The 25475-nt window shown below is 47.6% G+C and overlaps 1 protein-coding gene across 3 annotated transcripts in view; it reads left to right on the top strand.

The window, feature by feature from the left end:
• Window positions 1–2057: 2057 nt before the first annotated feature.
• The window catches only part of LOC116576378 (mitochondrial amidoxime-reducing component 1), a 29052-nt gene continuing 5634 nt past the window's right edge, over window positions 2058–25475 (top strand). Inside the window, exons 1-6 of one of the 3 annotated variants that reach the window (XM_032318554.1) lie at window positions 2732–3003; window positions 6692–6865; window positions 16442–16604; window positions 17600–17740; window positions 21607–21668; window positions 21765–21836. In XM_032318554.1, the coding sequence (XP_032174445.1) occupies window positions 2732–3003; window positions 6692–6865; window positions 16442–16604; window positions 17600–17740; window positions 21607–21668; window positions 21765–21836 (884 nt within the window). Of the gene's footprint in view, window positions 3004–6691; window positions 6866–16441; window positions 16605–17599; window positions 17741–21606; window positions 21669–21764; window positions 21837–25475 lie in introns of all 3 variants that reach the window. The other 2 variants (XM_032318555.1, XM_032318556.1) reach the window with 2 other exon arrangements.

Consider the following 25475-nt stretch of genomic DNA (forward strand, 5'->3'; position numbering starts at 1 on the left):
TATTCTATACATTCACAACACAGCACATAGTTAACACATGTTAACTATAGTCAACATGCTGTTCATTTTGTCCCTAGAAACTTTTTCTCTTACAACTGGAAGTTTGGGTCTTCTCACCACCTTTATTGATTTTGCCCCCCCCCCCCCCCGACTTGCTGCCCCTGGTAAACTCGTCTCTTCTCTGTATCTATGGGTTGTTTGTACTCTTGTTTTTGTTCTAGATTCCGCTTATAAATGAGATCATACGGTGTTTATCTTTCTCTGACTTACGTCGCTTAGCATAATGCCGTCAAGATCTATCCATTTTATCTTGAATGGCAGGATTTTTTTCTTAAATAAAGCTGAATAATATTCCATTGTAGGTAGACACCACATTTTCTTCATCTGTTCATCTGTCCAGTGGACGCTGAGGTTGTCTCCATGTCTTGGCTGTTGGATATAATGCTTCAGTGAACAAGGGGTGCATAAATCTTTTTAAGTGAGTGTTTTTCTGGATAAATATCCAGAAGTGGAATTGCTGAATCCTATGGCAGTTCTGTTTTTAATTTTTTTATTTTAAAGATTTTATTTATTTATTTGACAGAGAGATAGTACAAGCAAGCAGAGCAGCAGAGGGAGAGGGAGAAGCAGGCTCTCTGCTGAGCAGGGAGCCCAATGCAGGGCTCGATGCTAGGACCCTGGGATTATGACCTGAGCCGAAGGCAGATGCTTACCTGACTGAGCCATCCAGGTGCCCCTGTTTTTAAATTTTTGAGGAACCTCCATACTGTTTTCCATAGTGGCTGCACCAATTTACATTCCCACCGACAGTGTACAAGGGATCCCTTTTCTCCACATTCTCCCCAACACTATGCACAGTCTTTTGTGGTTCCAAACAAATTTTGGGAGTCTTTTTCTTACCTTTTTTTTTTTTATTTTTAAAGATTTTATTTTTAAGTGATCTCCACACCCAACATGGGCTTGAACTCACAGCTCCAAGATCAAGAGTCACACGCTCCACCAACTAAGCCAGCCGGATAACCTAAGATTGTTTTTTTTCTATTTCTTTGAAAAATGCCATTGGAGTTTTGATAGAAATTGCATTGACTCTGTAGCTTTCTTTGTGTTCTGTGGCTATTTTAACAATATTAATTCTTCCAATCCACGAGCATGGAACAATTTTGCATTTATTTCTGTGTTCTTTAATTCCTTTGATTAGGGGCGCCTGGGTGGCTCAGTGGGTTAAGCCTCTGCCTTGGGCTCAGGTCATGGTCCTGGGGTCCTGGGATCAAGCCCCTTGTCGGGCTCTCTGCTCAGCAGGGATCCTGCTTCTCCCTCTCTCTCTGCCTGCCTCTCTGCCTGCTTGTGATCTCTCTCCCTATCAAATAAATAAATAAAATATTTTAAAAAATTCCTTTGATTAATATCTTCTAATTTTCAGTGTACAGATCCATCATCTCCTTGGTTGAATTTATTCCCAGATACTTTATTCTTTTATATATATATGGGATTATTTTTCTTAATATCTCCTTCTGATGGTTTGTTGTTCTGTATAGAAATGCAACTCATTTTTGTATATATTTTTTTACTGACTTCAGTTATTCTAATAGTTTTTGGTGGTATCTTTTGGGTTTTCCAAATATATGATCATGTTATCTGCAACACAGAGATTTCCTTCTTCCTTTCTGATTTGGATGCCTTTTATTTTTTTTCTTTCCTAATTGCTCTGCTAGGGCTTCCAGCACCCTGTCGAGTAAAGTGAGAGGATGGACATCCTCGTCTTGCTCCTGATCTTAGATGAGCAGTAGTCTAAAAAGAAGTCTTCCTTACATTTTAACAAGTGTCAGAGTAATTTTTAAAGTCTGGCCCATGAAACCGGAGCCCAAGACTCTTAAACCACCCTGATCCTGATGGTTGACCCTGTTGTTTAAAACATGACCCGATTGAAAGAGAAACGTGACTGAGGTCAGTGCCTGCCGCTTTGGTGGACAGTCCCTTCTGCCCTGAAGAAGCCAAGGGACTTCGGGCCAGGACCCGCCTCCCAAACCCCGAGTGCGGGGAAGGCGGCCGGGCGCGCCCTGTGCCCCAGACCCAGCAGAGGGCGCTTTTCGCCGCTCAGTGCTGCTCCGACCCCCGAACCCCAGCGGCCGCTGGCTCCCCTCCAGGCTCGGTTCGCGGGCTCTGGGCGGCTAACCGCGTCCGTCCGCCCCGATTCCCACTCCCGCAAGCTCCCTGGTCCCGCGTGGCGGGCGGGAGGGCGGCGGAGGGCAGCGGGACGCTCCGTGCCGGCCGCGTCGTGCCCACCGGCGCCCCATTACCCGCACGGCAGGGACCTCCCGGCCGCCGGATTTCTGACTTAGAAATCACACTTTGTCCCGCAAGTTTGGGATCTCGGACCACTTGAGGTTTCGTAAAACCGCGCCAACACGTAAAGAAAGTGTCGCTTGCAGCGATCGTGGGGGAGGGCCACGCGGGCCGCGGAAGGCGGAGGAGGCTGCGGGCCGAGCACCCGCCGAAGCGGAGCCACCACCTCCCACCGCCGGCGCCCCAGGGGCCACCCTCAGGCGAAGACCGCGGTACCCGGAACGCCCGGAAGGGGTTCTGGAGCGGCCTGCCCTTTCGGCTCCCGGCCAAGGGCCGCGCCTCCCTCCCAGCCCCAGCGGCGGCCGCGCTCTGGCCGGGTGACCGCTGGACGTCCGTGGAGGGCCCCGCCGGAGCTGCCGCCGCCGCCCGCGCTCCCGCCCGCTCGGCCATGGGCGCCGCCGGCTCGTCGGCTCTGGGCCGCCTCGGCCTCCCAGCGCCGTCCCGGCCCGCCTGGCTCGGGGCGGCCGCGCTGGGACTGGCCGCCGTGGCGCTGGGGACGGTCGCCTGGCGCCGCGCGCGCTGCAGGCGGCGCCGGCGGCTGCGGCAGGTGGGCACCGTGGCGCAGCTCTGGATCTACCCGGTCAAGTCGTGCAAGGGGGTGCCGGTGAGCGCGGCCGAGTGCACGGCCTTGGGGCTGCGCTGCGGCCACCTGCGGGACAGGTAAGGCTGGGCCGGGGCTGCGCGGGGTGGGCTCCTGCCGCCGGCAGGTCCGTCCTTCCTTTACAATGGGGCAAGGACAAAGAGAGCGAGGGGCACTACCTCCCGACAGCGGACCCCGGGAGCCCGGGACCCTGGGCCTCTGTGTCCCGACCCAGTTCCCGGAGACAGCTGTCTCTCCGCCTCCCGCCGGCGCTTTCCCTTCTGCGCTCCTGCCGGGGACTGGTTTTGGCGCCCAGGTGGCTGCGTGTGCAAGCGGACTTCAGCTCCGTCTAGCGGAGGCGACGAGCGTCCAGGGATTGGTCCCGCCACATTAGTTTTATTAATTGTCTCTGGAGAACTTGGGGAGACTTGGGGCCGCGGAGCCCAGCCCTCCTGCAGCGCACCCAGGTGGGGCGCATAGTCCAGAGGACAGCTGTTGCAGTTTAAGCTTCCGGCCGCTTTAGAAGTGCTGTTGCGCTGCCCTTTTCCCGAATTGTCGCAAGGCCTCCTGCAGGGATGAACAAACCGAGCTCCCGCGCCCCCGAGCCGAGGAACCAGGACTCTCCTTTCTCTGGAGCACGCGGGTGCTTTGTGGGGTCCTGTTAGTCAAACCCTGTGTGGGCGCTCACGATCTGCGTGAAGCCTCGGGGTGCAGGGAAGGCTGCAGAGGCCCCGAGCGAGCGGCTTGCTTCTCCTCTGGGTCGGGCGTCAGGCCAGCCCGGAGCCTCATTGTGAGGCTGCGCTTCAAGCGTCTGCAGGGAGCGCAGAGCAGAGCGCGGCTGTAGCCTTCCCGCCTTGCAGCCCCCGCGGACAGAGGCGACTGTCAGCACCAGTGAAGGGTGAGCTATGCGTCTTTGCTACAGGAAGGAAGCCAAGAGTCCTAGATATTTCGTGGTTTGTACGGAGCTCCCCAACTCTGCAAGATGGTCGACTTTATTGAATTCGTTTTGTAGGCCCCAGAGGCAAAGGGCATTATCACTTTACTGTATGGACTGGGAATAGTTACTGAGCTCATATATTAATAAGTAACAATCAGAGCCTGCATTGTGGCCGACCCTATTTTTGTCCACCCACTACCACCAAGTATGATCCGGAGCCGTCAACAAAGGCTTACTGTACTCAGTGTGGCAAGTGCCAGGGAGCGCCAGAAACCGCCTGGGGTGGGCAGGCATGACTTCCTCACTTGAACTGAAAATTCACGAATTTTCAAATAATTATGAACTTTCCAGGCAAGTAAATTGGGAGAGGAATATTCTAGAGAGAGGGACACCGAGGAAGCTGGGTAAAGACCCGGATTTGGAGGGAAAGTGTGCTGGGGGAAAGATGAGTGAGTTCTTAGAGAATTACGGGAAGGAATTGAAACCGGGCAGATATGTCTACACCACCGTGACCAAAAGGTGGAATCAACCCAAATACCCACCCGCAGATGAGTGGATAAACATCTCTGCACAATGGAATATTGTTCAGCCACAAAGGAATGGAGTTCAGATACACGCTACAATGTAGATAAATCTTTTTTTTTTTTTTAAGATTTTATTTATTTATTTGACAGAGAGAGATCACAAGTAGGCAGAGAGGCAGGCAGAGAGAAAGGAAGAAGCAGGCTCCCCTCTGAGCAGAGAGCCCGATGTGGGGCTTGATCCCAAGACCCCAAGATCATGACCTGAGCAGAAGGCAGAGGCTTTAACTCACTGAGCCACCCAGGTGCCCCCCCCCCTTTTTTTTTTTAAAGATTTTATTTACTTATTTGACAGAGAAATCACAAGTAGGCAGAGAAGCAGGCAGAGACGGGGAAGCAGGCTCCCCGCTGAGCAGAGAGCCAGCAGCGGGGCTGGACCCTGCGATCATGACCTGAGCTGAAGGCAGAGGCTTAAGGCACTGAGTCACCCACGTGCCCCCAGCATAGATAAATCTTGAAAACATTATGTTAAGTGAAATAAACCAGACACAAAAGGACAGATATATGATCCTAATTATATGAAATCGCTGCAGTGGGCAAATTCCTAGAGACAGGAAGTGGATTGGAGTTTACTAGGGGCTCAGGGGGCGGGGGGGAATGGGGAGTTATTGCTTCATGGGGTTAAAGTTTCTATTTGGGATGATGAAAAGTTTTTGAAATTGATGGTGATGGTTGCATAACATTGTGAAGGTGCTTAATGCCCTGGAATTGTGCACCTAAAATGGTTAAAAACACATTAAAAAAAATACCCATTTTCTGTCTTGGGTTGTTTCCACGTTTCGGTGTTGTGGGTAAGGATCGGTGTGAGGCCCTGTTTTCAATCCTTTTGGACATACCCAAGAGCATGCCGGGCATTTTATGTTATATATACTTTACAATAAAAAAAAATTAAAAAAGGAAAAGGCTGGCCTGCGTGAGGGCACAGGGAGTTGTGAAGGCAGCTGGGGTATGCAGGGCCTTGCCTGCCTGGCCAAAGACTTCGGGTTTTATCCTGAAAGCGGGAGCCATGAAGGGATTTTTCAGGAGGGGGTGACACGATTAGATGGGTGGTTGGGAAAGATCAGACTGCAGGATGCCCGGCGGGCTCAGTGGGAGGAGCCTCAGGCCCTTGATCTTGGGGTCCTGAGTTCAGGCCCCCCGCTGGGCATAGAGATTACTTCAAAATATTAAAAAGAAAGGAAAGATCAGGCTGCCATCGTTACCTGGAAGAATTATGACCTGCAGGAGAATATTCATGTGCTGGTACGAAGGATTTGGAGCAGGCCAGAGCTCCGGCGGGGTCCAGGATGAGGACCGGTGAATGGGCAGTTCGGGAAGGGGCTCCCACTCACCTTGTTCTCTAGTGTAGCTGAAGGATCTCGGCCATAATAACCCACTAAAGTGATGCAAGGAAGCTCTCTAACAACCTCCTCTATTTACCGGCAAGTTCTGTTTATGGATTCCGAAGGCACAAGCTGACTTTTCTAACTGTAATCGCTTGATCCAGCGTGAACTGAAATTACCAGCGTGTCCGTACGTTTAGCTCCCATACGTGCAGCTGAGGAGCGACCTGTACAAAGGACTCCCCACCTCCCACCCCAGAACAGTTTCCGATCGCTCTTCTTTTATCTTTTTCCTGGCAGGTACCTCTAGATCAGGAGTTTTGTGCCAGAAAAAATTTTGTCCATGGTATCAATAAACCTGGGAGCAAACTGCAGAATTCACCTCCATGAATACTGAAATTAATTTTTTTAAGAAAGTAGGGGTGGATTTGCCAAGGTGTAAGTGGTGTCTTATACCCCACCCCCCGGACTCCATGCTCTGAAGACAAGAGAGCAACCGTCTTGTTATGCGCTGCTGGAGCCTGGGGCCTAGTGTGTGCCAGGCAAGTACCTCCCGGTGCTGTTAGCCTCTCTCTGGGAAATAGTTTGTTGTCATCTCTTTGGGGCACATTTAATGAAACGGGTCAGAATTTCTGGCAGTTGAAATGAAAATATGATAACATCTTTGATTTCTGTGCCATCCCGGAGTTCAGAATGTTCTGAAGATCTTAGAGATACCGGATGCTTGACCGATTCCTAAACCCTTTGAAATTAACCAACAGACTGAGTCGTGCTGTGCTGCTGAGTTGATGTTTAGGATGGACACACAGACACACACACACACACACAGACACACAGACTCACACACCAGGCTGACAGGGAGGAAATCAAAGAGGACAGCGTATGCCTGAAGCTCCCACGTGCGGATCTTGTGTTTTGACCACGGCAGGTTTTGGCTGGTGATCAACGAGAAGGGGAACATGGTGACGGCCCGGCAGGAGCCTCGGCTGGTCCTGATTTCCCTGACTTGCGAGGGTGATGCCCTGACCCTCAGTGCAGCCTACACGCAGGACTTGCAGTTGCCTCTCAAGACCCCGGCCACGAATGCGGTGTACAAGTGTAGGTAAGGAAGGCGTAGACAAAGTCTTGCCACCAGAGGATGGAGGACAGGGATGGGGTGGGAGTGACAGCAGACCATGTCCGGAAGAGGTGAGATGTGACCTGCGTATTGCGGTCAGTCTTTGCCTATTATGCCCCGGGGAGACTGGGAACCTTCCAAATCTGAGTGAGGAAGGGAGTGGCAAATGTTTTTGTGAACTGTGCTGTTTAGTACCGGTGAAAGAGAGTTCTAAGATAGAAAAGACAGCTGTAGCCAGGAGATGCTCCGACCTGCGTGTGCCCGGGGGTCTGTGTGTGTGATGATGAGGTGCCCAGGGGTCTGTGTGTGTGACCGCGAGGGTGGGGGTTTCAGGCAGGAAGGGGCTCTGCACAGAGGCTTGCTCTTCCCCTGACATTAGCGGGGCTGCAAGGAAACAGTCTAGGAAAACTAGCTTTGCTTCTGAGAATGCATGTCTCGAGGTGATTTTTTTTTATCCATAATGGGGAAAATAGAATTTGGTCTAATTGTACTCCTGTCGTTGTTTTCTGCATTTTGAACTAAAATGCATTGTGAAAGGTTGGGGCGCCTGGATGGCTCAGTGGGTTAAAGCCTCTGCCTTCCGCTCAAGTCATGATCGCAGGGTCCTGGCATTGAGCCCCGCATTGGACTCTCTCCTCAGCAGGGACCCTGCTTCCTCCTCTCTCTCTGCCTGCTTCTCTGCCTGCTTGTGATCTCTGTCTGTCAAATAAATAAAATCTTAAAAAATTGAAAAAATTAAAAAAAAATGCATGTGAACGCTTAATGGAGTCCATAGCCTATCATCGCAAATAACATCACATCAAAAAATGTAGATCTAAATTAGTTGAAAAATATCTAAAGACTCCCAAAAGCTTCTAAGAGGCAATACCCATCTAATTTCTGTAATATTTCAGAGGTTCAGACATAATATATTTGTATTTTAATTTGATGTTTTTTAACTATATTCATAGTTGAAAAACTGGAAAATACTAAAAGGAGTAAACAAAAACCTGTGAGATACCTATAAGTAATACACTGATATTTTCTGTAAAAAAAAGACTCTGATAAAAATCAGAGTCTTGAATACGGCCATATACTTGATATGTTTAGTACTTTTTCATATTGCTAAAAATCTTCAAAGATAATAATTTTCACATTGACCTAACATTTCATTCTGAGGGTGTGTCCTATAATGCATTTTAACATGTTCCCACAATTAAATATTTGGATTGTTTTCCATTTTTTCCAGGTGTGAAGAAGAATGTGGCAATTATCTCAGTGTAAATCTTTGTTCAAAAATGCTTATTATTTCCTTAAGGAGAAATTTTTAGTGGTGGTTTTGCTTGAAACAAGAAACTATAGACCTTTGATGTATGTTGCTAAATAGTTTTGCCAAATGGTTACGCTAACTGTATAGCAATCAGTATTTTGTGGGTATCTCTAATTGCATTCTGAGCACTATGTTCAAAAATATTTGGCCATTTCATAGGGAAAAAAAATCACAATTTCTTGTTGTTTTCATTTGCATTTAATTTTTATCTGAGGCAAACTTTTTATTTTTAATTTTTTTTTAAGTAGGCTCTGCACCCAGTGATGGGGCTTGAGCTCATGACCCCAAGATCAAAGAGTTGTATCCTCCATCACCTGAGCCAGCCAGGCGCCCTCGAGGCAAACTTTTTAATATGTCTTTTGTAATTTGTGTTATATATTTGCTCATGTCCTGGTTCCTGTTTGTTTGCCATGATTAGGTATCTACCCATATTTTCTTGTGTTTTTTTTTTTCCACTTCATTATTAATTCATTTGGAATTACGTGGAAACTTTTTTCATGGCCCCATACAGGCTCTTTGGTCCACACTCAAAGACTAAACAAGAGCATGTTTGGAAATTGCAAAATGAGAAGGCTTAGACATGTTAAAATAGTTCACAGACTCTTAGGGCGAGTATGTCAAGGACCTTGTCGACCTGGGTTTCCTTTGGCAGCCCAGGCCATTCTCTCATGGAGTTTTAACTTCAGCCCACAGTCTCCTAAAGATTTCTTTCTTTATTTTTTTAATAAGATTTTTAAATTTATTTATTTGATAGACAGAGATCACAAGTAGGCAGAGAGTCAGGGAGAGAGAGAGAGGAGGAAACAAGCTCCCAACTAAGCAGAGAGCCTGATCTGGGGCTCAATCCCAGGACCCGGGGATCATGACCTGAGCCGAAGGCAGAGGCTTAACCTACTGAGCCACCTAGGGGCCCCATCTCCTAAAGATTTCTGATGAGTCTTAGGTCCCTGGGATCACTTTCAAAAGGTCATGATCACAACCAATACACCTGTTTTTACTGTTGAAGTTCTTGCTTGATTTTCTTACAAGCCATACCAGCCACTGATGGATACAGAGAATTAGGGCCACTCAATGGATTATCCATTTGGACTTTTTTTTTTTTTTTTTTTTTTTTGCTTGGCTTTTTTGGGACAGAGTGTCAGTGGAATGTTGGACCCAATGACACAGCCGAGGCTGCACAGAACACAGGAGAAATGTGGGAAGAGAAAGGAAGAAGGCAGAGAACAAATCGTGCTAATTTAAGGGCCTCATGTTGTGGGTATTTATGAATCTTCTCTACCGAAGGCAGTTAGTAAAGGATGGAGGAGGTAACTCCTACTCAGATGTGAAGACAGCAACACAGAACCCTGAGCATCATGAGAAGTCAGTGAAACCTGACATCACCAGGAGAGCATAGGAACCTAGTCACGTATTTCAAAGACACGGAGGTGTGTGATTTACCCAACAAGACATGCAGACAGCTGTTTTAAGGAAACTCCTTGAGCTACAAGAAAACATGGAGAGACAATTCAGTGAAAACAGGAAAATAATAAATGGACAAAGTGAAAAGCTAAGCAAAGAGATAGAAATGATTAAAAAAAAAACAGAGAAATTCTGGAAGAATAAAATGAATGAAATAAAAAAATGCCTAGAATGTTATCAGCAGCAACATGGGTCAAGCAAAGGGAGGAGGAATCTGTGGGGTTGAACATCAGAACTTCGAAAATTATCCAGTCAGAGGAGAATAAATGAAAGAGAATGAGAAAGAGTGAAAAAAGCCAATGTGTTGTATTGATTACCATTAAAAGAAACAATTGGTGAATTATTGGAGTTCCAGAAGAAGAAAAAAAAGGGAAGTGGCAGAAAAGTTACTTAGAGAAGTAATGGCTGAAAACTTCCTCAATCTGGGGAGACCTTTGCATCTCCAAGTTTGTGAAGCTTATAGGTCACCAATAGACTTAAATAGAGCCTCTCCCAGATCCCAGACATTATAATACATCAATCAAAAGGCAAAGAAAAAGAATCTTTTTTTTTTTTTAAAGATTTTATTTATTTATTTGACAGAGAGAGACACAGCGAGAGAGGGAACACAAGCAGGGGGAGTGGGAGAGGGAGAAGCAGGCTTCCCGCCGAGCAGGGAACCTGACGTGGGGCTCAATCCCAGGACACTGGGATCATGACCTGAGCTGAAGGCAGACTCCCAACAACGGAGCCACCCAGGCGCCCAAAAGAAAAAGAATCTTAAAAGCAGAAAGAGATAAGCAGCTCGTAACTTACAAGGGAACCCCCATAAGGCGATCAGCCGACTTCTCAGCAGAAACATTACAGGCTAGCAGAGAGTGGGATGGTCAAGAATGTTACCAGTCAAGAGTACCCTCTCTGGCAACGTTAGCCTTTAGAAATGAAGGACAGATAAGGATTTTCCCAGATGAACACAAGCTGACGGAGTTCGTCTCCACCACATCTGTCTCACAGGAGATGCTAAAAGAAGTTCTTCAAGCTGGAAGGGAAAATGCTAATTAGTAAGAGGAGAGCATATGAAAATATACAACACACTGATAAAAGTAAGCACAGGAGTGGGGCACCTGCTGGCTCAGTTGGTAGAATATGTAACCTTGATCTTGGGGTCATGAGGTTGAGCCCCATGTTGGGTGTAGAGATAACTAAAATAAATAAATAAATAAATAATAAACAAAGAATCAAATTGACAATACTCTAATACTGTAATATGTGGTACGTTAATCACTAACTCTAGCATAATGGTTAAAGGGCCAGAATCATAGAACTATAGCTACAATAATTTTTCAATAAATATGCAGTATAAAACCAGTAAATTGTGACATTAGAAACATAAAAGGGAGTGGGAAGTTAAAGGGTAGAGCTTTGTAGGAGATCTAAGTTGTCAGCATAAAATAGACGGCTATATCTATAAGATGTTTTAACTAAACCTTATGGGTAACCACAAAGCAAAAACCCTTCAGTAGAATCATAAAAGATAAAGGGAAGGAAATCAAAGCATCCCACTATGGAAAGTCATCAATTTACAAAGGAAGCTAGAAAAAGAGGAAGAAAGGAACAAGGGAATTACAAAACAGCTAGAAAATCACAAGATGACATTATCTTCGTTATCAATAATAGTAATCAGTAATACAACAGCTGGGGGGAGGGGCAGAGGGAGAGGGCAAGAGAGAATCTTAAACAGGCTCCACGCCCAGTGTGGAGCCCGATGTGGGGTTCAGTCTCACGACCCTGAGATCACGTTCTGAGCGGAAATCAAGAGTTGGATACTCAACTGACTGTGCCCCCCAGGCGCCTCTAGGTATTAATAATTAATGGAAATGGATTAAATTCTCCAAAGGCACATGTATATGCTGCCTCTTAGAGACTCACTTCAACTTTAGGGACACACCCAGGCTCTGGGTGAAGGGTTGAGAAAAGATAATTCAACACACCTGGAAACCAAAAACCGAAAGAGAGCAAGGGTTGCTGTATTTAGTCAAACAAAACAGACTTTCAGCCAAAGATGGTAATAAGAGACAAAGAAGGTCATTATATAATGAAAAGGAATACTTTTTTTTTTTTTTGAGATTTTATCTATGAGAGAGAGAGAGATCGCACAAGCCAGGGATGGGTGGGCAAGGCGGGGGAGGGATAAGCAGACTCCCCACTGAGCAGAGAGCCTGATGCAGGGCTCGATCCCTGGACCCTGAGATCATGACCTGAGTTGAAGGCAAACACTCAGCCGACTGAGCCACCCAGGCGCTCTGAAAGGGATAAATTCATCAAGAATAGGTACCAATCATAAATATATATGCCCCCCCCCCGCTTTGGAGTTCCTAAATATTAATATATTTCTTGTATATATTAATATAGTATATGTAATATATTAATATATGTACTAATTTACTAATACTAACAGAATGGACAAGACAATGATAGTCCGGCCTTAGGTATCCCACTTTCAATGATGGATAGATCACGTGGAGAGAAAAATCAATGGTGAAATGTTGGCCTTGAACCATACTTCACACCAGGTGGACCTAACCGACATTCACAGAACATTCTCTCCAACAGCAGCAGAATACACCTTCCACTCAAGGACACGAGGGGCCTTCTCCAGTGGAGGTCCTGGGATAGGTCACAGAACAAGTCAGCAAACCAAAGAAGACTGAAATCATATCAAATACTTTTACTACCACAATCGTATGAGACCGGAAGCCAAAATAGGAGGAGAGCTGAAATGTTTACAAACACACAGAAATTGAACACTACACTCAGACGAACCAGTGAGTCAAAGAAGAAATCGAAAGGGAAGTTTAAGAAAACATCTTGAAACAAACGAAAATGGAAACACAACTTACCCAAACCTGTGGGACGCAGCAAAAGCAGTTCTCAGGGAGAAGTCTATAGTGATAAATTCCGACATTTAAAAAAAAGAAAGATCTCAAATAAACAGCCTAATTTTATACCTCAAGGAGTTAGGAAAAAAAAACCACACTAAGCCAGAAGTTAATGTAAAGAAGGAAATAAAGATCAGAGCAGAAATAAATGAAACAGAGGCCAGAGCAATCATAGAAAAGATCAACAAAACCAAGAGCTGGTTTATTTATTTTTAATTTTTTTAAAAATTTGAGGATAGGGGTATCTGGGTGGCTCAGTTGTTAAGCATCTGCCTTCGGCTCAGGTCATGACCCCGGGGTCCTGGGATTGAGTCCTGCATCAGGCTCTCTGCTCAGTGGGGAGCCTGCTTCTCCCTCTCCCACTCCCCCTACTTGTGCTCCCTCTCTCGCTGTGTCTCTCTCTGTCAAATAAATAAATACAGTCTTAAAAAAACAACAACAACAAAAAACCCTCCCAAATGTGTTCATCACCTGTTTATGTTATCTTTAAGGCTTCTGGTCAACATAGGCTATTAGTAGTTAAAATTTTGGGGAGTCAACATTTAGATGTGGATTTTCCACCGCATGGAGGGTTGATGTCCCCAACCCCCACAGGTTCAAGAGTCAACGGTACTTCCTTAATGTTTTCCTTCAAATTGATTCAGCTTTTAAATAAGACCTTAAAGGCATTTATTTATTTATTTTTCTTATTCTCGGTATTTCTTTACAGGGTATGTAGTGAGCTCATTTACATACATCTTCAGTAGTGAACTATCAAAGGCTTTTCGTTCTATAAGAAACGTGTATCTAGGGGCGCCTGGGTGGCTCAGTGGTTTGGGCTGCTGCCTTCGGCTCGGGTCATGATCTCAGGGTCCTGGGATCGAGCCCCGCATCGGGCTCTCTGCTCCGCAGGAAGCCTGCTTCCCTCTTTCTCTCTCTCTCTCTCTGCCTGCCTCTCTGCCTACTTGTGATCTCTGTCTGTCAAATAAATAAATAAAATCTTTTAAAAAAAAAAAAAAAAGAAACGTGTATCTTGGGGCACCTGGGGATCAGTGGGTTAAGCGTCTGCCTTGAAGGCTCAGGTCATGATCCTGGGTCCTGGGATGGAGTCCCACATCTGGTTTCTTGCTCAGCAGGGAGTCTGCTTCTCCCTCTGCCTGCTGCTCCCCCTGCTTGTGTGCTTTCTCTCTTGGACAAATAAATAAATAGAATCTTTAAAAAAAAAAAAGAAGCGTGTCTCTCATGTACTGATACTGGATTTCATAGGCGTAAGATAGACTATCAGCACAACTTGAGTCGGCTTTTCTAAAGCACATTCTGGAATTCTGGGGAACAGTAGGCATTAGGATATTAACTAGAAAGGTTTTAGTAGGGGTGCCTGGGTGGCTCAGTGGGTTAAAGCCTCTGTCTTCAATTCAGGTCATGATCTCAGGGTCCTGGGATCGAGCCCCACATTGGGCTTGAGCCTGCCTCCCTCTCTCTCTGCCTACTGTGATCTCTGTCTGTCAAATGAATAAATAAGATTTTTTTTTTTTTTTAAAAGGAAGGTTTTAGTAGATTCTGGCAGGTAATCATGCAGGCAGGTCCTAAGGTTTCTTGAAGGTCCCCTGGTTTCTTCAATTCTGCAGGTGGTGCTTATTGTGTCTGTGGCTGTCCCAGGCTGAGCCCCCTCCCCACGGAGTGGTGCCTGTCTCCTAAGTCCTGGGAACAGCCCCCTCCTCCTTTTTTCCTTCTCTACTCGGGGCTTCTTACTTTCTGCAAATGGTCTTCAGTTCTGGACCTGTTCGTTAGCCGTGGGTTTCTCTCCTCAGATGGACACATGTTATTTCTTCATAGAAATTAGATTATTGCCCTGTATATATTTGCTGTTCTGAACATGATTTAAAATTCTAATCCCAGGGTGCCTGGGTGGCTCAGTGGGTTAAGCCGCTGCCTTCGGCTCAGGTCATGATCTCAGGGTCCTGGGATCGAGTGCCGCATCGGGCTCCTTGCTCAGCAGGGAGCCTGCTTCCTTCTCTCTCTCTCTCTGCCTGCCTCTCTGTGTACTTGTGATTTCTCTCTGTCAAATAAATAAATAAAATCTTTAAAAAAAATTATAACCCCAGATTAAAAGGTTTTTTTTTTAAATGTTGAGTTCATTTACTTATAGTATGATTAATTAGTTAATTTGATGTCGTGAGAATGAAAGTGCTTTTCCCCTTCCCTGCTGAACAGGGATCCGTGATTTGTGGGACTTGATGAAAGGAACTAATTGGGTGAAGAGGTGAATTTAGATTTTCTTCCTCTTCCTCTGATGAATGGTGCCGTAGACAGCTGAAAAACATGTTCCTATTTTAAATGAAACTGATGAACAACGAAGTTGCTGTATTTCTATGAATTTTGCCCTAAAATATAGGCTGGCCATAATTTCCTGTTCTGTGGACAGACCCCTAAAGGAAGGATCCTTTATTTTTTTTTAATTTCAAAATTAAGCTGTGTAAAATTTTACTGTTTTGGAGCAGCGTGGGTTTAGCACGAGATACTTTTTTCTTTATTCTTTTTGCTGCTTCTGCTGCTTGAAATGGATTTTTGTTTTGTTTTGTGGTGATTTTGCCTCTACTTTCTGTCATTTTACAGAAAGGACAATTATTTTTTTAAAGGTTTTATTTATTTATTTGACAGACAGAGATCACAAGTAGGCAGAGAGGCAGGCAGAGAGAGAGACGGGAAGGCAGGCTTCCCGCCGAGCAGAGAGCCCGATTCGGGGCTCGATCCCAGGACCCTGGGATCATGACCTGAGCTGAAGGCAGAGGCTTTAACCCACTGAGCCATCCAGGCGCCCCCAGAAAGGACAGTCTTAAAGGCATTTATTTAAAAAGGAAACCTTGGAAGTTCCTGGGTGGCTCAGTCAGTTAAGTGTCCAAATCTTGATCTCGGCTCAGGTCTTGATCTCAGGGTTGTGAGTTCAAGCCCCACGTTTGGCTCTGGGCATGGAGCCTACTTTAAAAAAAAATAAATAAATAAGGAAACCTTATATGGGTACCTAAACAATTTGCCAGGTAGAGAAGGTAATTGAAATCATAAATATGCTATAAATGGAATGTTACCCAATTCTAGCTAGAAATATTGCCTATGGAGAGGTCTCTGGACCTGAGGTCTTTCTTTTTAAAAAGAGACCAACAGCATGTGTTGCTAGAAGTTAAAGCCGTGCTGTCATGAAACCGAACAGAAATCACATTCTCTCTGTGCAATTCACCCTTCTTTCCTGTTGTACCCAAGTCCCAGTCTTACCTTGAATACCCACAGTAGTACTGATCCTATAGCTCCCACCCAGTCCTGCATCCTGGATGTCTGCAGCTGGGCCAGGGGTGGGGGAGGGGTAGACTTCAATGGTGCTCTGATTGCCAGCCATCAAATAAAATTGGATTATTAGTGTTGTCTATAATATTTTAGATTTTATAGGACATTTTCGCAGACATGACTGCCTCTAGTTTCATTATCTTCATACTGGTAACGTTTAGCTGGGCCTATCAGTAGAGGTTTCTGGTTCCTCTCCAGCTGGGGAAGCCAGATTTTGCTTTAAAGACAAGCATACTTTATACTGACACATTCGTTTTCTTCCGGAGAACACCATATCTTTTCAAACCTATGATCTGATTTGATTTTCCCGTGCATGCCTTACAAATAGAGAGGCACAGGTATGCATCACTCTGTTATGAAACTGGGGAAAGCAAGGCTTGAAACAGACTTCACTGAGCCTCAGACAGGGGTTTGGAGGCAGGGCCAGGCTAAAATCATGTTTCCTGGTAAGTAAGGAGTCACAGTGACATCCCGGCTTTTCGGATGTGTGTTGGACACGCTAGGTATCCAGATTTTCAAAGCCATGGCCGTTCTCTGCTCCTGTCCCCGCTGCAGAGTGCACGGCCTGGAGATCGAGGGCAGGGACTGTGGGGAGGCTGCGGCCCAGTGGATTACGGGCTTCTTGAAGACGCAGCCCTACCGCCTGGTGCACTTCGAGCCTCACCTGCGACCGAGAAATTCTCACCAAATATTGGACGCGTTCCGGCCCACCGACCAGGTCAGAGGAGCATCCCTTGGCTTTGGCCCTTGGTGTGTTCTGTGGAAGGCAGCTTCCTCGGCGGTGCCGAGCCCATCAGGAGGGGCAGCCTGTCTGCTGAGCTCTGCTCTGTTGGTTTGCCAGGCAGCGCCCCCCCCACCCCCCACCGCCAAGCTTGGCCCTAGCTGCGCCTGGAGATTATAAACAACAGGCAAAACAAAGCCCTTCCTATGGAAGCTTCGTCTGTGTTTCTTGATTTGGGGGACTCTTGCATTTTTCCCATGGCCATCTCCCTTCCTATCTGTGGAGGCGTTCCAGTGCCAGCAGGGGTTCAAAACTGTTCTATATCTGGATCTTTCCCACTCTGTTCTGTAGTTGTCTGTGGAGTCCAGCCTTTTTACCGTGTGATTGCAACGGTCCGATCACACAGTTGGGCAAATGCGTGTGAGGGTGTGGAGATCCACAGGCTTAAAGTGACCAGGTTGGCCCTTTCAGGAATAAGGCTGCGAGGATTCATCAAAAGGAGGGTTGGTAACCCGATGCTACGGTAGCACCATTATTATGGCTGTTAAAAAAATTATATAAATAGGAAACGGACTTGATGTTGATTTGCAGGTTGCATAAAAAATAAGTATCCAGGGAATCAATTAATTTTTTTTTCAACCGTGTTGAGGTCATCAGACTCATCAACATTGGGGCAGTTAAGGCTTGGAAAGGTGGAGTGACTTCCTTAAAGGCACTTGGCCGGTGGCAGCTCTTGATCCCAAGGCCACGTTCTCTTCATTTCATCATGTAATTCCTGTTATCTGTAAGGCTGCTTAAGAGTTCTGAACTGCTGTGACTTTTCTACAGAAAGAACTAAAGAAATACGTGGAGATATTGTGTGTGTGCACGCGTGGATGTGCGTGTGCACACGGAGTGGGGGAGCTGGGGAGGAGAGGGTTCCAGGAACTAGGCACATGGGACACATATGACCTCTGTGTGCCACATTCTGACCCTTTCTATTTCCTTACCAGATTGCGTACTCCGATGCCAGCCCCTTCTTGATCCTGTCTGAGGCATCGTTGGCAGATCTCAACTCCAGGCTGGAGAAGAAAGTTAAAGTGACTAACTTCAGGCCCAATATCGTAATATCAGGATGTGGTGTCCATGCTGAGGTAACAGGATACCTTCCTTGTCCCTTTCCTTGGATTTAACCTTTTTTTTTTTTTTTAGGGTATAGGAGTCTCTGACGTTGCATTAGTTTATTGAAGAATTCATTAATTATTGGTTGTAGGCTAGACAATTCAGAGTTTTGATTTCTGGAGCATCTGATCAGGACAGACTTCTGCAGGGAGGGCAGAAATACAAATGTACAAAGGACATGCCGGTGTCAGGGGGCGGTTCTGCGTCTGCGACTTCTAACGACAGTTCCCGGTAGCTAGAGTAGTTTTCCAGCCAGCTTTATGTGGCGTAAAATACATGACGTGTGTGGGCCATGGATCAGAGGCTGGTGTGTTCATGTCTTGTCGAAGCTGGCTTTTCTGTTTAGTCAGTGGCCCCAGGAGAAGACAGGCATTTACAGTATGGCTGCTGCGGGGTTGGGGGGGTTGGGAGCAGAGCCCCCAGGCTGGATGGTGCTGCCCTAAAATCCTTCCAGTGCCACCTTTGACCTGCACTCAGATGTCTACGCTGTGGCTTAGCGTGGAGGGTTCCCACCACGTGACATGGTTCTGGTGGCAGACTTACCTTTGTTGTTGTCTTTGGACATTTCATTGGGTTCTCTCCCTCGTCAGCCAGGAAGGTAGAGGTTGGTGGTCTGGGGGCTTGGGGACTTAGCACAGTACCAAGTACCCATCTGTGGGTACTCGACAGGCACTAGCTCTCAGATGGGAATTCTAGAGTTCAGATGGTGCATGTTTCTAGATGGAAAGCGGAGGGGACAGGCAGGGGCAGAACCGAATCCACGTGACTGAGTTCTAATCCCTTCTCCTCAAGGGAACGGATTCTGGCTTTCTGTCATGCTGTGAGGAGGCAGCCACGTGTGCTCAAAGAAGCAGTCTAGGAATTTGAGGCTCACACGCAAACCCGAGGCTTTGAGGTGGGCCATCAGCTTCCTCGCTGGCCTCTGTAGGACCCTGTGCGCTCCCTCTAAGGCTCCTTTACCTGCATGGATAATGAGGCGATCCTTTCTGCCCAGGATTACCTTGCAGGCTTATTAAAGGACCAATTTGGGGGGCCTGGGTGGCTCAATGATGCCTTCAGCTCATGTCATGATCTCAGGGTCCTGGGATCGAGCCCCGCATTGGGCTCTCTGCTCAGCGGGGAGCCTGCTTCCTCCTCTCTGTCTGCCTCTCTGCCTACTTGTGATTTTTCTCTCTCTGTCAAATAAATAAATAAAACCTTAAAAAAAAAAAAAGGACCAATTTGGCTAGGGTAACTTATGAAAAGTATAAATGCTGTGTCAGGCAGTGCAGGGCAACAGAGGGTCCCCCAGACCCCCTCCTTATGTAAAGCGCTCTGAGCACATCGAGTCTTCCAAAGATGGCAGGTCAGCTCCTAGTGTGAGGCCGGACACGCACTGTCTCCCCGGGAGCCGGGACTGGGTTGTCTCTCCGTGGTCCGCTGTGACAAGGGAGCTTGTCGGCCCTCACTCACGTCCGGCACAGTTCAGCCGGACTCAGGCAAGAGGGAAAAATCAGCATGGGCTGCCTTTGACCATCTCACTGATCCTCATCTCGCCCCAGCTGTGGCCAGTAAAGCAGTTTCTCTGGAGGGTTTTCCTTCTCGGGGAAGAGAAAGGAGTGAGGAGGGTTTCCATTTAATGCTCACACTGTGTTTTGCAGCCCAGGGAGGTGAAGTCATCATTCCCGTTTTATTAGGGGGAGGGGGGCGGAGAGGCCCGGGGAGGTGAGCCGGCTCACCCCGGGCTACCCCATGGCAAGAAGTGGAGGAGCTGGGTCTTGAACCCAGACTGTACCAGGGGCCAAAGGAACTCTGAGCATTGCAGGGGATGTGCATGAGGTTGGGGCACCAGATGTGAATCCACCTGCTTCACTAAGTGGCGGTGTGACCCTGGACAGGTCCTTGTACCCCTGAGGCCTCTGCTTCCTGCACACGTTAAATGCTGATGATTTCAGCTGGCCCGTCCCCTGAGGGCAGCTGTCAGAATCAAGGTCCGTAATCTGCGGGAAAAGCTCGTAGGCACAGAGAGTGTCCCAGAGGGGTGGGGGAGGGTTTCTGTCCAACAGTCAGAGCGAAGGGGCCTGGCTCAGGCATTCCCCCAGCTATGACCGACTTAAGCTTCTTTCCCCCTGTGATCCCTGAGCCCTGGGTCTTGTTGATGATGTTTCCTACCCCAGAGTTCCGAGATGGTCAGTTGTCGATGAATCTGAGTACGGAGGAGATGGCCCAGAGTAGGACCTCTGGTTTGGATTCGTTTGAACTGAATCTTCTTCTGGAAGCTTTCATTTCCTTCCAACTCTGAGCGCTCCCTCACTGGGAACATTTCGCACTTTAAGTCAGATGTTGACATGACACTGGCTGAGCTCATTGTGTCCCAGCGTGTCCGTCCTCACGCTGTGAGCTGGCGCCCCCGTGTCCGGTGCACTGTGTATAGACATGTGGAAAAACAGGGTTGAAGAAACACGCTCCTTCTTCCAAGGAGATCACAGTCCCAGGTGAACAGATTGTGCGCAGGCCAGGAGGACGGTGAGTGCAGGATCGTAGGTGACCCTGGGGTATGACTGACCCACACTGGATGGGAGATGCTGGCCCCCAACGGTCTGCTCAGGCTCCAAGCGTCCTGAGGCTCAGGCCTTTACATCTCTGGACTTTTCTTTTTTAACCTTATTTATCTGTGACTCAGCCCTCAGCCATTTCTGGTGTACCTGAAAGGGGCTCTGGAAATACTTCTTTGATGGATAATAAATGAACCCACATTTCTCTTTTTGGATCTTTTATGTTTTTTAATAACCACAGTGCCCCCTGGTGGACAGACACACACAGAACAGGCTGGGGTTGCTCCAGTTAGGGTGCAGTTTTTTTGGACCCTTGTGACACCAACAGTTCAAAGCCCCGCTTTATGATTAAAAACTGTAATACCTAGGGGGCGCCTGGGTGGCTCAGTGGGTTAAAGCCTCTGCCTTTGGCTCGGGTCATGATCCCGGGGTCCTGGGATCGAGCCCTGCGTCGGGCTGAGCCCTGCGTCAGGCTCTCTCCTCGGCAGGGGGCCTGCTGCTTCTGCCTTTCTCTCTGCCTGCCTCTCTGACTACTGTGATCTCTGTGAAATAAATAAATAAAATCTTAAAAAAAAAACCTTTAATACATAATAGCAAGAATGATACACACTCTTAGAGTTAAAATTCTGAGTCTGCAAGTCTCTTTCTGGCTTGTGGCCAACAAAGGCCTGGGCAGGTTGGTTTTAATTTAAGAATTTTTGTCTTCAGGCAGCCTGCGACTCTCTGCCAGGGTAAGAAGTTCAGGGCTATGATCAGATGTCCTTTGTCTCCTCAGTGTCTTTCTTCGAATCGTTCCCTGAGTCTCCTGACCCGTCTTTTGTGTCTTCTAAAGTCTCTGTTCTGGAAGGTTCTATTCAAATCCTATCTTTTCCATAAAACCTCTGCCAGGGGAGATGCAAGGTAAACCTACCAGTGCCCTCAGGGTCTAAATCCCTAGAGGAGGAGGACAAGAACAGGTTAGGGCGATCCCCTTCCAAGCCCTTTCTCTCTGTCGCCCATGCCCTCTGGGGGCCCCAAGCCTTCCATTCCCACCTCCTCAAGCCCAGTGGCAACTGTCGGGGGTGGGGGACTTTCCACCACAGTGTGACCAGTGGGAGCGGAGAGAGCCTTTCACGTCAGGAAGATGAACAGACATGTCACAGGCGGAGAGGGGCCAGGAGGGTGTGTGGCTTCTCAAGGCTGACGTAAACTTCTGCCATCTTGGGCGTACGTGGCTCCATTGGGCGGCATGTCACGTGAAGTCCCTGCATGGTCAGGGCGAGGTCTCAGAAGGGCTCAGAGGAATTTTGTGCTTTGTCCCCTAGGATTCGTGGGATGAGCTGCTTATTGGTGACGTGATAATGAAAAGAATAATGGCTTGTTCCAGGTAAAGCTCCTCCAGCCCTGGCCAGGAGAGGGAGGGGCGGGCCAAGACTAGTCCTCTCTGCCCCTTGTATGATGTTGTGTGTGTGTGTGTGTCCAGGTGCATTTTAACGACGGTGGACCCGGACACCGGCGTCATGAGCAGGAAGGAGCCGCTGGAGACCCTGAAGAGGTAGGACTAGGCAGCATGATCTCTCTAGAAGCTGTGAAAATAGCACCAACAGTCTTCAAGCTGCAGGGGGTCCCAGTGACTGGGTAACTTGGGCAGGATTCCGGGGGGCCGTGGTTCTACAGGGCCTGCTGGCACAGATCGTTTGATTTCTCATCTGGAGTTCATGATTGAAGCCAACCCATTAAGAAATGCGTTGTTGAGGTATTTTGGCAAATTATATTATGAAGTGAGTATTAGATGATACTAAAAACCTGTTAGGTGTGATAATGGCATTGTGATGGAAGAATTAACCCCATATATTTTGGGGAGGGGTGTTGAAATAAGTAGGGAAGTGTCTGGGGTGTGCTTATATTATTCTAACAACAACAACAAACAGAGGTCACGTGGAAAAAGATGCCAAATTTTGATTAATAGAATCTGGGGGATAATTACAGGGGGATTAAGTGCAGCATTTCTACTTTTATGTTTACTCTAAAATACTCATAATAAAAAATAAAAGAAATTTTAAGTGAAAGGTACAATTACAGAGAACAAGTTTAGACTGCATAGAAAGATAGTTAAAGTAATATAGATTTTCATTTTATTTTATTTATTTATTTTTTAAAGGATTTTATTTATTTATTTGTCAGAGAGAAAGGAGAGGGCACAGGCAGGCAGAGTGGCAGGCAGAGGCAGAGCGAGAAGCAGGCTCCCTGCCGAGCAAGGACTCGATCCCAGGACCCTGGGATCATGACCTGAGCCGAAGGCAGCTGCTTAACTGACCGAGCCTCCCAGGCATCCCAGTAACATGGATTCTTAAAAGCTGATTACAAAATAGCATGTATAGTATTTTTTTAATTTGATTTTGCTTTTTAGTTTTTTTTTTAAATTAAAGATTTATTTATTTATTTGAGAGAGAGCGAGCAGAGGACAGGGCAGAAGGAGAGGGAGAGAGAATCTCAAGCAGGCTCCACGCCTAGCACAGGGCCGGACTTCGGTCTCCATCCCGTGACCCTGAGATCATTACCTGAGCCTAAACCAAGAGTCAGATGCTCAACTGACTGAGCCCCCAGGCGCCCCCTGATTTTATTTTTTAAAATATACAAATGCACACGAGTGATAAAGGTCTGAAAGTTTATAAACCAAAATGTTAATGGAGATGCTCTTGTGGTAATGGAATTAGGGGCAAATCTGTATATTCTTATATGTAGTCTTTAGACTTTCTGCAATCAGCTGTGTTACTTTTGCTAAAAGGGCAGTTCAGGACCTGAGCGCTGCAGTGGTGGTATCTGCCCACTGTGGGGCTGGAGGGGGGCTGTCGGGTCTCCTCTCTGCAGCTCCCGAGCAGCCCTGACTTGTGTCCCCGGAAGCTCGAAGAGGGGGGGAGGGGAAGGCATGGAGTGTAGTGGTGGCTGCTTCAGGCAAATCCCCGAAAGACTTGGGCAGGAACGCAGTTGGTGCCCTCTGGCTCCAAAACCGTCGTGGGAGAGCACAGTGAGGGGGTCTGTGTGATCAGACTCACTGCCCTGGAATGTGAGTCCTGCCGCCTGCCCCCCGCCCTAGTGCTTACCCCCACCCCCCTCATCCTCTCTCACAAACCTCGTAGCCTTCTTTGGCCCAACCATTTAGTTTCCTTTGATCAACACCAATCTTTTTCTGCCAGTCTTGCTGTTCCAAAAGCTACCCTCTGGCCATTCCTGGGCCGGCTGAAGCCCTGGGGTAGATGGCTGTTGTCCCAGCCAGCAAATCCCCCCAGGCATGAGGCTCTGGGCCTGCCCCCAGAAGCCAGCACCCATAGACTGGGAAGACGGTGTCCTTCATGAGGGCCAGGCCACAAGGCAGAGAAGCTGGTCGGGAGTAAAGTCAGACAAGCTGGGTGGAGGCGGCTTAAGGAGAGGCATTCTTTTTTTTTTTTTTTTTTTAAAGATTTTATTTATTTATCAGAGGGGGGGGGGGGGAGAGAGCGAGCACAGGCAGACAGAGAGGCAGGCAGAGGCAGAGGGAGAAGCAGGTTCCCTGCTGAACAAGGAGCCGGATGTGGAACTCCATCCCAGGACGCTGGGATCATGAACTGAGCTGAAGGCAGCTGCTTAACCAACTGAGCCACCCAGGCGTCCCAAGGAGAGGCATTCTTGAACTGAAAAGCAAATGGCTGCTTTCCACTTGGGTCCCCACCACTCAGCATGGATTTGCCAGAACATTCCAAGAGACGGTGCAGACCAGCCTAAGGCAAATCTCATCATTTTCAGGGGTGCTGTGTATTTCTCAATCCTCAAAACAATGTGAATTCACTTTCTTGTTTTCACTTAATTTTATTACTTCATATTAAGAACTTATTATGACAAAACATTTCAGTTTTGGGGCGCCTGGGTGGCTCAGTGGGTTAAGCCGCTGCCTTCGGCTCAGGTCATGATCTCAGGGTCCTGGGATCGAGTCCCGCATCGGGTTCTCTGCTCCGCGGGGAGCCTGCTTCCTCCTCTCTCTCTCTCTGCCTGCCTCTCTGCCTACTTGTGATCTCTCTGTGTCAAATGAATAAATAAAATCTTTAAAAAACAAAAAAAAACATTTCAGTTTTGTACATTTCACTCCATGAACATCTCCCCCATCAAAAAAAAAGTATGGAAAATTTTAACTCTAGGGGGATGATGTACCAGCTGAACTGTTTAGAGATGAAGTCCACGGATGTCTGTGAGTTATTAGGAAATGCCAAAAAATTATAATGCATTGATGGATGGATACTAATGTGATCAAGGAAGTGTTGTAAAGTGTTATGGGTAGTGGGGTGCGTGGGTGGCTCAGTCAGTTAAGCCACTGCCTTCAGCTCAGACCATGTTCCCAGGGTGCTGGGACTGAGCCCCACATCAGGCTCCTGGCTCAGCAGGAAGCCTGCTTCTCCCCCTGCTTGTGCTCGTTCTCTCTCTCTCTCTCTCTGTCAAATAAATAAATAAATACATAATCTTTTATAAAAATGTATCATGGGTAGAGTCCAGGGGGTTGGTAAATGGGTGTTTGCTATAAAATTCTCCTAACTTGTTCACGTGTCTGGGAATCGTAACACTCCTATGCGTGTTGGAACATTAGTCAGGGAAGCAGGGTTTTGAGAAGCGGCGATGACAGACCAGCTTTTCCTCAAACGCTCTCACTCACCGTCGGAACAAAGCAGAATGTGGTCTTCCTACCTCCTTCCTACCTCCTGTTGCCACAGAGGAGCTGCTGGGAGAAGGGCAGGTCGGGGGGAGCCCCGTCCTGGGAGTCAGGAACCCCGTCCTGGGAGTCAGGAACCCCGTGCTCACCAGCCACTCCCCCTCTCGCAGTCCAGGGGGTTCTTCCCTCCGACATAAGCTGGGTAGGACAGATCTGGACGATTCTGTGTGCAAACCCGCTGAGTGATTTTGGGAACTGACCCGTCTCTCCCCACAACATGTGACTCCGTTACCCTGGACTTAGTGTCTCCGCAGGAACCCGCCCTTGAAAGCACTCGGGTGTTCAGACCCGTCCCCTGAGTCTTTTTTGCTTGCGTCCATCGGGAAGCTGTGTTTCTAGAACGAGGATCCTGGACCCAAACACAGAGCCAGGGCAAGTAGGTGGGGGTCACAGGAAGCCAGCACAGCCCCCCGATAACCCGCAGGCTTTCTGCCGTCCCGCAGTCACGCCCTACTG

The sequence above is a fragment of the Mustela erminea genome, chromosome 17, assembly GCF_009829155.1.
Source record: "Mustela erminea isolate mMusErm1 chromosome 17, mMusErm1.Pri, whole genome shotgun sequence".
NCBI lineage: Eukaryota > Metazoa > Chordata > Mammalia > Carnivora > Mustelidae > Mustela > Mustela erminea.